Source organism: Ailuropoda melanoleuca, chromosome 8 (genome assembly GCF_002007445.2).
Source record: "Ailuropoda melanoleuca isolate Jingjing chromosome 8, ASM200744v2, whole genome shotgun sequence".
Classification (NCBI taxonomy): Eukaryota; Metazoa; Chordata; class Mammalia; order Carnivora; family Ursidae; genus Ailuropoda; species Ailuropoda melanoleuca.
In genome coordinates, this window is record NC_048225.1 from 70,812,829 (window position 1) to 70,826,478 (window position 13,650).

The window sequence follows — 13,650 nt, forward strand, 5'->3', positions numbered from 1 at the left end:
TAAGCACTAATTATTTTTTAAATAATTAATTTTAGGATTTAAATCAAAGTGAAATTCAAATGGCAGACAACAATAATGTATCAGTTATGAAAAACTCATGTATCTCATGTTTGACAACTTAAAGTCACTCTTGAAAATGACATTCTCAGGGAAGAAAATCACACCAGAAATTTTAAAACAGTTGGCACAGGGATACGTTTTCCTCTGGAGGTATTCACAGACTTCTCAAGGTTTCCAGGGAACCATAGATTTAAGGGACTATGTTTTCTCCTTTTTTTAAAGTAGTCTTTCTAAGTGACATGAAAATTTTCCGATTAAGAAAAAACTTGTATATTAAGGAACATTTTGCAATAAAATTTCACTTTTTAAAAATAATTATTTGGAAAATTTTGCAATATATTTATATCATTTTCATAAACTATAGATTAATAATATTTATTAAGATGACTGGAATCAGAAGAAATTTTTCATAGAAGCCTTATGATCATAGGAAATTTTAAAATTTCAACTAATCTATAAATATATTGTTATACAGAAGACTAACAGGTGACCAATTCTATAAGGATAGTGTAATTAACACATGAGTTCAAGAAGAAGAAAGAATAATGCAAATCCCTCCCACGAAAGAACTTGTCCATGTATTTTTCTTGGATATTCGGAGCCCACTGGATACATTCAAAAGAGTGGTTAACAGTTATATTTTTAAATGTGGATATCTACATTTCAGAATTATATGATTCATGAATATTTAAATTTATGTTAAAATTTTTAGAGTCAAATTTAAAGTAATGCTTTTTTTCCCTCCCCCCTGAGGTGAGTGCATGAGCAAAAGCTTTTAAAGTCTACACTTCCACAGAGGACATCCTTGGCGCAGTGTTGGGCATGACAAATTTCAGATAAAAGGATACTAAGACTAATTCAAAAATAATACCCAGAAAAGCGTGGTTTAATTTTTTTTTTATTTCAAGCCCCGTTATGGGAGAAATATGTAAGATTTTAACATAAACTAAATAAATAAGGGAAAAGAAAGGAAATAGAGTTCTACTGCGCTCCTATATATAAAAAATCCATCTGTTGCTTTACTTAGAAGTAGATTTTTTTTCTTAAGGATTTCTTTATTTATAAGTATCATAACGTATTTATTCCCATACCGCAAAGGAGAAGAAAATCAAAGAAAAACTGAGTCATGTGAAAGGTTCATGGCTAGATTAACACAACTGGTCCTTTAAGATTCAGCAAACGTATTGGCCTCCACTGCACCCAGAGCAGCGGGCCGTCTGGCTGTACGGGCCAGGCAGCTGTCTCTCACCCTGGACTGTGAGTCGCTTGAAAGTTTGAGGACAAAATCTTCTTTACTATGTATCCCCTGTGCCTAGGACAATATCCAGAATCAGCAGGTGTTGAATAAACATTTAATTGAGTGAGTGAGTAATAGAATGAATGAGGAGTTTTGATTCCTAGGGTTTACCATGTGGTCCAATGCATTATATGGAGCTTTAAAGACGCCAACTATCTATGCTTAAATTGAAAAACAGTGAAAACAATGTGAAATGTAAAATTGTTAACAGCAGCAATTTTAACAAAAATTTTAAACAGTAACATTTGAAATGACCATCTCTGAATTTCAGTGAGGACCTTTATGCTTGTCCTGTGAGGCTTGAAATTACAGTTAGGTGGGCATAAAATAGCCCTTCTCCTAGAACATCAAGAGAGATTTTAAGGGACAAAATTGTAAGATGTCATAAGTCTATCAAAATGTGTCAGATGATGAAGACAAATTAGAATACTTGGTTTTAATTTCATATTCTAAATGGACATATAATCATTATGAACCTCAAAAGAGAATAGAAGCCAAGTGTGTGAGAGAAACATAAGATGTGCTTGGGAACCATTTACATAGAATTATAGGCTATGTCATCCATACTCTGATCTAATTAATTTGTATGAACACTAAATAAAGAAGCAGTGTGATGGATTTTTACCACAGACCCTCCACTAGGGCCAGCACCTCGCTAGATGGGAACACTCCCCATGCTCGCTAAGTCTCTGGGGTAAATGATGAGCTTCTTGTCCTAAAGCCTTGAGCTGACACCTGCCTCTTCCATTTGCTACCTCTGAAAACTTGGGCTAACCTATTGCATCCTAAGCCTTGTGTTTCCGTCTAATAAAATATATACATATGTATTTAATATATTTGCTATTTATACATTATATATATAATAAACCTATGTTTTGTAGCTCACACCAGAGCTGTCAGGCACAGAGGAGATGAAAAGGAGACACATGGAAATGACTTGTGCACTAAATCGGCTTGGGAAATAATGGTGGTTATTCACCTATCTATGAGGTGTATAGCAAACATTAAAAATAATTATTGTTTACCTATATATTTGTCTCCTCCCAGTTAAACATAAGGATTGAGGCAACACTGACTGAATTGTTTATCTCTGTATCTTGTGCCTAGAACCTTAGTTGGCACAGTGAATGAACAAAAGAGTACCTTTCAATTGATACAAAGTTATATCCTACATTTGAAGAAAATCCATCCATTTTTTCTTCTTAATGTGGTTTGGCTAGTCATAGCTTAAAGAAATGAGTGCATTACAGAGAGATTCTAAATTATAAGTGTACTGTTGAATATTTAAAGCAGAATTATTGCCAAGGTCATGAAGTCAAATTTTAATTTATTTCCAAAAATTAGATGTGCCTTTGAATCTGAGGTATACTTAGAATTTTCATCAGACTTGGCTAAAACGCTGATTATCGGTTCCACTGCAGATACATTTAATCTTCCATTTGCATAATACCTCATACGTTTTCAAAAGTCCTTTACATCGATCATTTCCTTCAAATTTCACAGCCATCCTATGAAATCAGAAAAAAATACATTAAAATTCCCATTTGTCAGGAATCGGACTCAGAAAGGACAGAAAACTTCGTCACCCGCCTAGGAACAGGCCTCACTTACTGATTTTGAGGATGCTGTCTCATCCGTTCATCTGTCAAAGTCCTAGCTTTCACCTGCTGTGTGTTTTTCTTGCGTTTGTGGAGCAATCTGGTTTATAACCGTAATTAGGATCATTTACCATCTGCAGTCTGTGGTGCTGCTCTGGTCACAGACCACTTTGCTAATATGCTTTGATCAAGACGCCTCTGGGGAAGTTGCGTGGAAGGAACCTATCAGAGGTTCCAGAGGAAGGGAAAGAAATAAACAGGTAAAATCGAAGAGCAGAATCAAACTTTATAGAAGTTAGCGGAACAGGTCCTTAGAGGTTTAGCAAAGTTCTGTCTCCCCCTAATCCTGGTCTGCTTCCATCAGGCTGCTTTACCGCTCTTAACCTTCTACTGTCCTGAACACCCGCCGCCTCTTATTTCAGCTGGGAGATGTATGAAACTGTTCTCCCAGTTACTTTACATTTTAGGGTACACCCTTGATTCAGTTTGTACTGAATATTTCTCCAAATAGAATGGGTTTTTCCAGACAACTGGGTTCACATTCCAATTCAGTGGCTGAGTAGCTGTGTACTTGAAAAAGTTAACTCTCTGTGCCCAATTTTAATGACAATACCCCCACCTGATAGGGTTGCTTGAAGGATTAATTGGCTAATTTATAAAGCAAAGATTCTGTTCTTCTCCTCATATAATTATTCCACATAGACCCCTCTCATCCTAAGATTCTTAAAATCTTTGTAAAAGTGGTTCAGAAATACCATGAAAGTTAAATTATGGTATTTTTATTATGCTATGTTAAAAAATAGATCCACTATTGGTTTAAAACCCTGCTAAATGCTACAAGCAACAGAGGTAATAATGCCACATAAGAGAGTGGGAAGTCAGGTAATTAGCGGCGGATAACTCGCAGAGCTTCTGAACGTCTCATAGGCATCTTTGTTACCGNACTCGCAGAGCTTCTGAACGTCTCATAGGCATCTTCGTTACCATAGAGAAGACCTGTTTTACTCGCCAGTCTCCGACAGAGGGCATAAGACACAAACACATGCACTTGACTCTTGTTCTTCTAGGTGGGTCCGTTCTATAAACCTGCCACAAAGCCGTCATCAGGGAGTACTGAGCCGTTGCTCCTAGGGGAAGGGCAGTGTTCCGTCCCTGCAAGCCTCTGGTCATGCCATTTTGCCAACCGATCAATACAAAGACCTTTGTTGTGTTTTTCTTTCAACAGACACCTTAGTTCGTATATATGTTTGACTAATAGACACGGACCGTACAACCAGCAGCACCCTAAGTCGTTCACAAACAGCGTTTATCCCACATACACATCGTCTCCCAAAAGCACGTCCCAGTCTTCTTGCATTTAGGAACACTGGAAGGCTCTGCGGCACTCTTCCTGGGACTCACTGTAAACAGCACACACCCAGAAAAGGCACAAAAATGCAAAAATGTGGCACTAAATAGACCCTAAAAAGGACGGTTCTTGACTGAGTTAGCTGGAACAGGAAGGTAGAGCGTTGCCCCGGGCCGCCTGGACTGAGAAAGCGCGCCCCGCAGCTCTGCCCCGCTCCGAATGGCTGCGGGTGATCATAAAAACACGCGAGTGGCGACTGGGGAGCTGCAAATAAATTTCAGCAAGCAGGCAAATCAGCAAATCATGATGATTAGCTATAATTTTTAAGAGAAATAAAGAAAGTAAATTTGGGGAGAATAAAATATCCACAGCAACTTAAGGAATTACACATTGCTGAGACTCATGAGCCTTAGAAAAGCCATCAAACCTTTTCGAGCCGTGGATATATTTACAAAGAAAGATAAACAGCTCTGTTTCATTTGTGTAGCAGTTTAAGTGGTTGGAGCCTACGATCTGTAACACAATTTGTGGGTGAATGCACAGAGAACGGGGTTCAAATAAGATCCGCGGTGACAGTAATAGTTCCTACATTTAGGGGCAACATTCTCAGAAATTAAGAAAAAGGGATGCGTGTGGAAACATGCAAAGGACCTCTGCCCTTCTCAGCACTCTCTGAGAGCTGATGGGGGGCTCCCATTGCCACTGCCTTTGTAGTTTACCAGTGATTAGTATCTGCGGTGTGGCCGTAACCCAAGAACCCTCTGATTCGCCGAGTTCTTTTTGTATGGCTCTGGAGAGGATTTAGGCTCTCCGGATTTCACTGTTACTGTCAATTTAGTAAAGATGACAACACCTTTTTTTTTCCTCTGAGATCGTTGATGCAAGGCTCTGGATAAGGTAATACGTGTTTAACACCCTAAAATGTTGCAGTCTGCCTGGTAAAATCATCCAAGGACACTTCCTTTTCCTTGAAAAGGAGAGAGAGGTCCACAGCTCCAACTCTTCTCATACTCAGTGCTTGGCTATGATCCCATGGGTCTCCCAAAGGGATTCTTTCTTCTCAAGGCTACACCTTCGCAGCAGGTGTTTGAAGATTTCCACAGTCCAGGTGTTAAATGACGGCAGTAGATCCCTCTGAAGTTGATTCATCTTTAGTCAGGGTATTCGATCTCATACATGAGTGAGTTCTTTCTACTACTTGGAGTAACATGGTCTTCATTAACACATATCAGAAAATTTGGGGGTGCCTGGGTGGCTCAGTCCATGAAGCATCTGCCTTCAGCTCAGGTCGTGATCCCAGGGTCCTGGGATCGAGCCCCTTGTCAGGTTCCCTGCTTAGCAGGGAGTCTGCTTCTCCTCTGCCCCTCTCCTTACTTCCCGTATCTGTGCTCTCTCACACACACACTCTCTCTCTCAAATAAATAAATAAAATCTAAAAAATCTATAAAAAACATACCAGAAAATTAAGTAATTTTAAAATTATTTTTATCATATGTTCTCTAGTTAATTTTCTGTTAAGTGTTCATTTCTCTTTCAGTTAATTGATGTTTGAGTTGCTGTTCATTTATAAATTTAAAAAAATAAAATTCCCTAAAGTATTGTTATTCCTTAAGTTTCATTTCTACAAGTGCATTTCTAATGGTTGAGTCATTAAATGAGTATTAGATTTTATAGGACTGTATTAAGTTTAAAATAACTTCAAAGAATTATTTTGGAAATTCTGTTCTTGAAGAAGATAAGGAAGGAAAGAAGATCCCTTTCCTTTAGAGTGAAATTAAGGATAATGTTTTTGTTTAAGTTTTTTTATTATAAAAAAAATCCAAAAATCATTGAGGTCTTAAGGGTATGTTTGTTTAGATATAATCACAAAATATATTTGCATCTTGGGAAGGATGTAAGAAGCAAGAACTGACTTGTACACCATACTTCCTGGAAATTGTCCAAAATTTCTTCTCCTCCCCCAACCCCGCGTGGAATAAGAAGAAAGCAAAACTAGAATAGAAAGAATTATTAGGACAGTGTGGAAATTGGAGAATGATGCCATATACCACTTACTTGAAAGATGTATTCTGGAGTCAATAGAATTTAGCCAAATGAAAGGAAGATGGTGACATCAGACTTAAAAATTTCTCTTCTCAAGAAATTAGGGCAGCTTTACAGAATTGGATGAAGTTCTGACCAACCCCATTAATGATTCATCGATGCATGAGGGCTGGAGATAAAAGTCTTAGGAAGGCAGAGAAAGGCTTGCCCCATCTTGGATTAAGGTTTCTTAGGCTTAAGCAGAGCACTCAAAGAGACAGCCCTATACCTTGTCTGATGTTGTGTCTGACCCAGATTTCATAGAGCAGCTCGGGCTCTCAGACATGCGGGAGCAAGCCCAAGAGTAAAGGGAGGAACTAGGGGAACAACGCAATGTCCTTGCAGGGTTGATTTGCTGGCTGACAGTTACAACAGCAAACCCAGGATTCACTAGGTCAACTTCACCAGTGTAGTGGCCTCGTCCAAACTAAGTGAGCAATGCCAAAGGAAACCAGAAATAAGAAGGGTGGCCACGTGGGTAATAGCTCTGTCTTTTTGGAAGATCTGAGCTGTGATAGAATACTTTTAGCAAATCTAGGTTTTTTAAAATGTGCCAAGACAACGTTTTTCTCTCTTAATTGTCTGAGACAACAGCCTTCCCTCCATGCCCTCCAGGATCTAAGTAATTGTGAAAAAAGTAATTTCCAAATGGAATGTGAATACTATAATTAATTTTTTAAAAACTATAATAAAGCATACAATAAACTCTAGTCACTAAATAATTTAGAAAGAAATATATTATTTTCTTCATCATTGTGGGGGAAACATTAGACAGTGTTTATTTCTGAGGCCGAAATTCAAGAAAAATAAATAAAACATTTGTTAAACACATAAGAATGGCCACTAACGGAACGGTAAGTTTTATGACTTCTTAATTATTAAAAGGGGAATTAAAGAAAACTCATCCCATGTAACGAAAGGTAGAAAACAAAGAAATCACAATCACAGGGAGAGATAGATCAAGATATAAGAAGAGGAAGAACAAATATAACTTACAAGAATGAATGTAATTAAGTTCATCTTTTAAAATAGCAGGTATCTTTAGGGTAGGTCATAAATAAAATCCAGTAATATCTGTCTGCAAGGAAGATAAGGAAAACATGCTGCCTCTTTCAGTTAAAGTAGGTTGGTAAAGCAGATATACCAGGCAAATACAAGTAGAAAATGAAACCAGGGCTTGCAATATAGATCAAATGAAAATAACTGACGGTACGAAGTATTAAATAGAGCCAAATTAGTGAAGGGGGCAATCCATACTCATCTTTTTTCATTAAAACCTATCATGTGAAAATACTGGAAATCTAAGAGAACAGATAAACATGATGAAATTGTTCCACTTGAACGCACCTCTCTCAAGCCAGATTGGCAAAACTCAAGTCTGGCATGAAGGTGAGGATATTGGCATATTGCTGGGAGGGTAGAGTGGGTAGAAGTTTGGCGGGGTCTTAAAAATTCCGACTGTGCTTGTCCTGCAAAGCCCTGCTACCAATTCCAAGGATATATGTTAATCAGAGCCTATATGGAATTGCTATTTGTTAACACCTCCAAAATATGGAAGCATTATCTCACTTATATACGGAATGTTAAAACACACACACACTCATAGGTAAAAAGGAAAAGATCAGAGGCAAGGGGTGGGAGGTAGGGGAATTGGAGGAATGAGGTCAAAGTGTACAAAACATCATCTATAAGACCAAGTTCTGAGGATGTCCTGTCACCGTGCAGACTATGGCGAACACTGCTCTATGGTCCGTTTGAAAGTGGCTGAGAGAGGAGATCCTAAAAGTTCTCATCACGAAGGAAAAAACCTTTTTTTTTTGTATGTAAATGAAATGATGGATGTTAACTGGACTTACTGTGGTGATCATTTCACAATTACGTGAGTCTTGCCATTACACTGTGCACTTTAAACACATACAGTGCTGCATGTCAGTTATGTCTCAATAAAACTGAGAAGAAGAAAAAAGAAAGAGCAAAGGAAAACAGTCCAAGAATTAATAATAGGTGTATGGCTTAAACGGTGAGTGCCGCGTTCACAGGATAGACCAGCGCCGTGAAGACACACGAGCCACGGAAAGTGCCTGGGTGGAGTAGAAAAGCAGGTTGCAGAAAATGCACTATGAATGCTATATGTATATATAAATATCTAATTTAAATAACATATAATTTAAAACTAAGTCAGTATTTGCTGAGGTATACTCAATATTGTCTGTATCATTTATTAAACTTCTCAAAAACATGGGGAAATATATTTCGTGCATATAGATAGATAGATAGATACAGATATATCTGATATTAGTTTCTTAGAATGTCATTAGAATGTATGAATGGGCTTTAAGTCTAATAAGGAAAAGCTAAATCCCCCAAGAGAAAAGTCAGCAGCCATGAATACCTAATTCGCAGAAGAGAAGAGACAGGAAACGTTTAGTGGTGTTTTTACTCAGCAACTATGTCCTGAGTGTCGTGTGTGCCAAGTATGTTCCAGGCAAGGGAACACAGGAGCAAACAAAGCAAGCAGACCTCTCTGGCTCGCGGAGCTGGCATTCCCATGAGGTGGGATATGCTGCCTCCGTAAACGGATACTGAAGTTGTATGTGAGGAGGCAGAAAGTTGTGTGGAGAAGGACGATGGGAAAGGGGCTGTGGCTGCGGGGACAGAGGTGTCGCTGAGAGCACGTGTCTGATGGGGCACGGCCGCTGTTTAAGGCCAGTTTGCCAGCGAGGTCCCAGGATGATGAAATGGGCACCCAGGGACTTTGGTCATTAATGGACGTGAGGCAAGATAGGAAGTAGATGAAAAATGGGGAGTTTGAATACAATGAAATCTGATTTAAGTCTTACCAGAACAACTCTGATTGCTTTGCTGAAAATGGACTCTCCAGAGTTTAAGCAAGACATACTCATGCTTAGACGATGGAATTTGGTTACACAGATCAGAGAACTTGAAAGGTACACACCCCCTCGTTCAGCAATGACACTGTAGGAAATTATCAAATACCTAAAAAATAAACATATAGCCATATGTACATGTTTGCAGAAGCATTAATAAATAATTGCAAGACAAACGATATAATCCAAGTGTCCAACAATAAGGACTCATTTAAATATATGATAAATGGATTATCATGCAGTAATTTTTCAGGGTGTTATAGAACAACACTGATTGATAAGAAGTTAGCCAAATATAACATTAGAGGATAGCATGTGTAGTACAGTTTTACATAAATATATGCAGATGAAGTTTCTATGTAATACAGATATTCATGTGTACGTGTGTAGATGTATATAGAAGGGAAAAGCCAAATAATGTGCCAAATAATGACAGAAGTGAGATTAGATTGATTTTTTTCTTTAGAATTTTTTTTTTCTGCATCGTCTTCACTTTTGCATGAGGGATAAGGATTTTAAAATTTAAACTATTTCAACTTCAAAGTAAAACAAGCTGTGTGCATCATTTTTAATGGCAGTCCATTTAACCGAACAAATACCCATGCATCCCTTGTCCCCTGTGTTCCTGTACCCATAGCCTGGAGGCTCACATCTCTGCGTTTCATGCTGTTTCGCTGGGTTACATTCTCAGAAGCGCGGGTCCTGGAACAATGGCCATGAATGTTTTAAGGCTTTCTTACGCGTTGTCAAAATCCTTCCCGAAAAGACTTCACTGTTCAGGTGCCCACCGCGGTGCTCTTTCACTGCTCTACGTCCAGAACGAGTTATTGTCGCCCGAACGTATCTGCTCTTCTGATGAGTGGAAAGTGATTGTTGTAACGCGATGGTGAAATGGAAATCCAGCCGAAGTGTGAAGTGGATCAAGAGCAGATGTGAAAGTGCTATTCTAGACTGACATACACATTGCCACACTAGCTGCTGTCAGCTCCCGCTGCGTGCATTAAAGGGGGACATGTTGGCTTCAAGACTGATTCTGTAGCTGTTCAGATGTCAGGAGTCTTTGCCCCCAGCAACCCAAGTGGGAAGAATGAGTGGGGATGTCCCTCATCTCAAGCCCCATGACAAAGATTTCAAGGGCTTTCTGAGAGTGCTTGACGTGTCTCACCCACTCCTGGGGACACAACGGATCACGAACTCCAGGCCTTGGTGTTACAAGAGACATGAGACAGGCCATCTGGTTATGGGTAGAGGAATTAAAAGGAAGTGGCTATGTTCTGTGGTCTACTTTCAGGGCAAAGAGTGCATGAGTGTTTCTCTCGTGTGTAATTTAAGCCATATACGACAGCGAGTCCTGTCCTAGAGAACAGCCTGGACAGGCAAACACGCTGCAGAGAGAGGCCAGAGGTATAGTCCAAGGGCTGTGGCAGTGGTCAGCCCCTACAACGGCGCAGCAGGTGAGAGATTCCCAGCAAGGGTGGCGTGGGGTTTCTCCAAAGCATCCCACAAAGTAACATGAGAAACATAATCAGCTTTAAAACTCATCTGCCAAGACCAGAGAATGGCCACACGAGATCACCACACTGGTGTCAGTCAAACAAGAATGGCAGCACCCGCTCTCCTCTCCTTCCTCCCTATACTCCAACCCCAGGAGGTTCGAAGCCTTGGTCAGCAATACTTGCTGGGGACACAGAACAAGGTGAACAAAGAAGACAGTCACGCTTCTCTCACAGAAGCTGGGGAGAGGGGAAGACCTTAAGACTTTACACCAGGCTTGAATCTTTGACGATTCCTTGGGATGGTCCCTCCATAAGTTGGGGCTTTTGAATTACCTGAGTGACAAACAAGCCTGTGGATGCTGCTTGAGTTTTTATTCAAGGACTGGGGAAGGATTCGCTCACACAGTAAACTTGAAATAATTAAAAGGAGAGTTTCATAACAATATGTATTACATTTTATTAATTTTGAGAATTAGCAATTTTGAAAATTACTAATACTAGTGGAAAAATAAAATTCCCATGATAGATTGTAGAAAGAAGTGTTCTCAGATCATCTCCTGGGTTCTTAGTGTCTGTAGTCTTGTTAGAATCGGTCCATGGTTGGCTTTCTCCTTGGCCTTGACCTTCAGAAAGGAAACATTAGAGGACAGAAATTGAATACACAGCATCAGCGCTTGCAGAGATCTCAGATTTTCCGCATAAGATATTTTCTTAGTGATATCAGCTGGAGTTGATCAAAAACTGAGGGTACCACGACTTAGTGCAATGGTGGTAATTATAAGGACACCCCCGGAACTAACCTTACAAAAAGTCATATTTGACAGTCCTCATCCAGCAGATTTATTCAGCATCTAACATGTATAGCTTCTCTTGAATTTCATGAGACTCAACTATCATATATTATGGAAAAATTGCAAACAGTGTCCTGGAAATCAGGACTATCCCAGAGGGCTCTGAATGTCTTGATATTATCATAAGCATTGCTAATAATCCTGAAATAAGTAAAGAAATGTGATTTTTCAGTGGCAGTGCCATTGTAGAGCTCTCTCTCTCTCTCCTCCCTCTTTCTGGCACCTGTCCCATAAATCTCCTGCCCAAGTGGACTTTCCCTGGTAGCAAGGATACTGAGTTCTCAGAAAAATGGAATTAAAAGGTGGTTGTGTTGTAGTTAGGGAAGATGTTATAGTTTCTCTCTCCTAGTGACAAAACAGTTGATGACGGTGAAGCATAGCAAAGGAGATGACAAGAAGCCTTCAGTTTATGTTAATAGAGTTACCAACTTTCTAAACATATCTGAACGTATCTATTTTCTCATAAATACCACTATGTTTGAATTTCAGTAAAAATGTTACCAATTATTTATTTTTGTCAAAAAGATATAAAGATAGAAAATTATTACTGGAAAAAAGGGACAGAGACCAAGATGTCTTGATTTCTAATGCTGTATTTTTATTTTTAATGAGTTCCTCCAGTTAATAAGCGGGCAAGAAGTGATTGATTTTTTTTTCTTTTAGCGGTTTACCTCTGCAAGAGAACAATGCAAAACAAGGCACGGCTGGAATTAGCAGACTATGAAGCCGTAAGTACTCAGGACTTTCTGGCAAAGAAAGTCATAAAACGAACCGGAATAAGGCCTATGGTCATTTCCAGAGACTCTGTTGGCTTTACACCCTGGATTTTAAGGACCAGATTTCCAGGATCAGGCATCATCATGGCTCAAATCCCTGACTTGCTTGCTTCGTCTCATCCTCCGTGCTGGGGATCATGAACTTCTAGACACACAACCTCAGAGGAGAAGGGAGAAGCATGTCTTGCCAAACTCGACTTAAGTGCAGAAACGTTCGATGTGTCCTGTGTATAGTGAAGACATCCAAACTTAGAGAAATAAAAGGCATTTACTTTGAGTAAACAGCTCTTGCCGAACCTTCAGGTTGGCCACCGTCAGCAGATAAAATTAATCTGATGTGACTCGTTCAGACAATTGCCGTGCTGTGATTTACTGACTTTGAATCCCTGACGAGAAACGGTTACTAGGCTGGGGAGGGTTTACATTCTTGTCGGGAACTGGATAGACGGACTGAATCATTACTAGAAATGCATTGCTTTCCTGTTGCCCACTGATATGGGCACAGAAAAATCCAGGGGGTTAGTCTTGAGCACTTTTTTTATATAAAGTAATTTTCGCATTTTAGATGTTTACTTGTGTTCTCTAAAGTCAATTGTTCATAAAATCAGTATTTGTGACAGGTTTCCCTGTTTCCTCTGACTGTTAATCTGAAGATGAGCTGCATTCAGTGGGCATGACTTATCATTCAGAAGGAGCACACTTAAGACTTTAGAAATTCTATAGTTGCTCTCTTCATACATGTACACAGTAGGTAAATGAGAAGTGAGCCCCAGAACGTCTTCACCTGTGGTATATTTTCCAGGAGAGCCTGGCCAGGCTGCAGAGAGCATTTGCTCGGAAGTGGGAGTTCATTTTCATGCAAGCAGAAGCACAAGCAAAGTGAGTCCTTGTGAGTCTTTTGGAAAATTTGTTCACGTTGTGGCCTTTTGTCCAGAGAAGTGCTACAGTTAACATTACTCACTATTCATTGTTACCTGTTGACAGAGTGGACAAGAAGAGAGACAAGATTGAAAGGAAGATCCTTGATAGCCAAGAGAGAGCGTTCTGGGACGTCCACAGGCCTGTGGTAAGCAAATGTGCAAATGTTACCTCCAGTTCATAATCTGAGCCTTTGGAAACTGAAGGATGCCTGAAAAAGTGAGGAAACGATATGGTAGCCCTATTGCTCTTCCCCAGATCTTGGTGATTTCGTTAAGAAAAGATTGCCACTTTCGTGTAAGATAACCAGAATTCAGTGGTGTAATGTTTAATTTA

The 13,650-nt window shown here is 39.4% G+C and overlaps 1 protein-coding gene across 7 annotated transcripts in view; it reads left to right on the forward strand.

The window, feature by feature from the left end:
- RGS7 (regulator of G protein signaling 7) overlaps positions 1 to 13,650 on the forward strand; it is a 507,900-nt gene that overhangs the window by 412,401 nt on the left and 81,849 nt on the right. For all 7 annotated transcript variants that reach the window (XM_019798898.2, XM_011223975.3, XM_034666669.1 and 4 more), the window contains 3 exons: positions 12,284 to 12,348; positions 13,199 to 13,275; positions 13,381 to 13,462. In XM_019798898.2, coding sequence (XP_019654457.1) covers positions 12,284 to 12,348; positions 13,199 to 13,275; positions 13,381 to 13,462 — 224 coding nt within the window. The remainder of the gene's footprint in view (positions 1 to 12,283; positions 12,349 to 13,198; positions 13,276 to 13,380; positions 13,463 to 13,650) is intronic.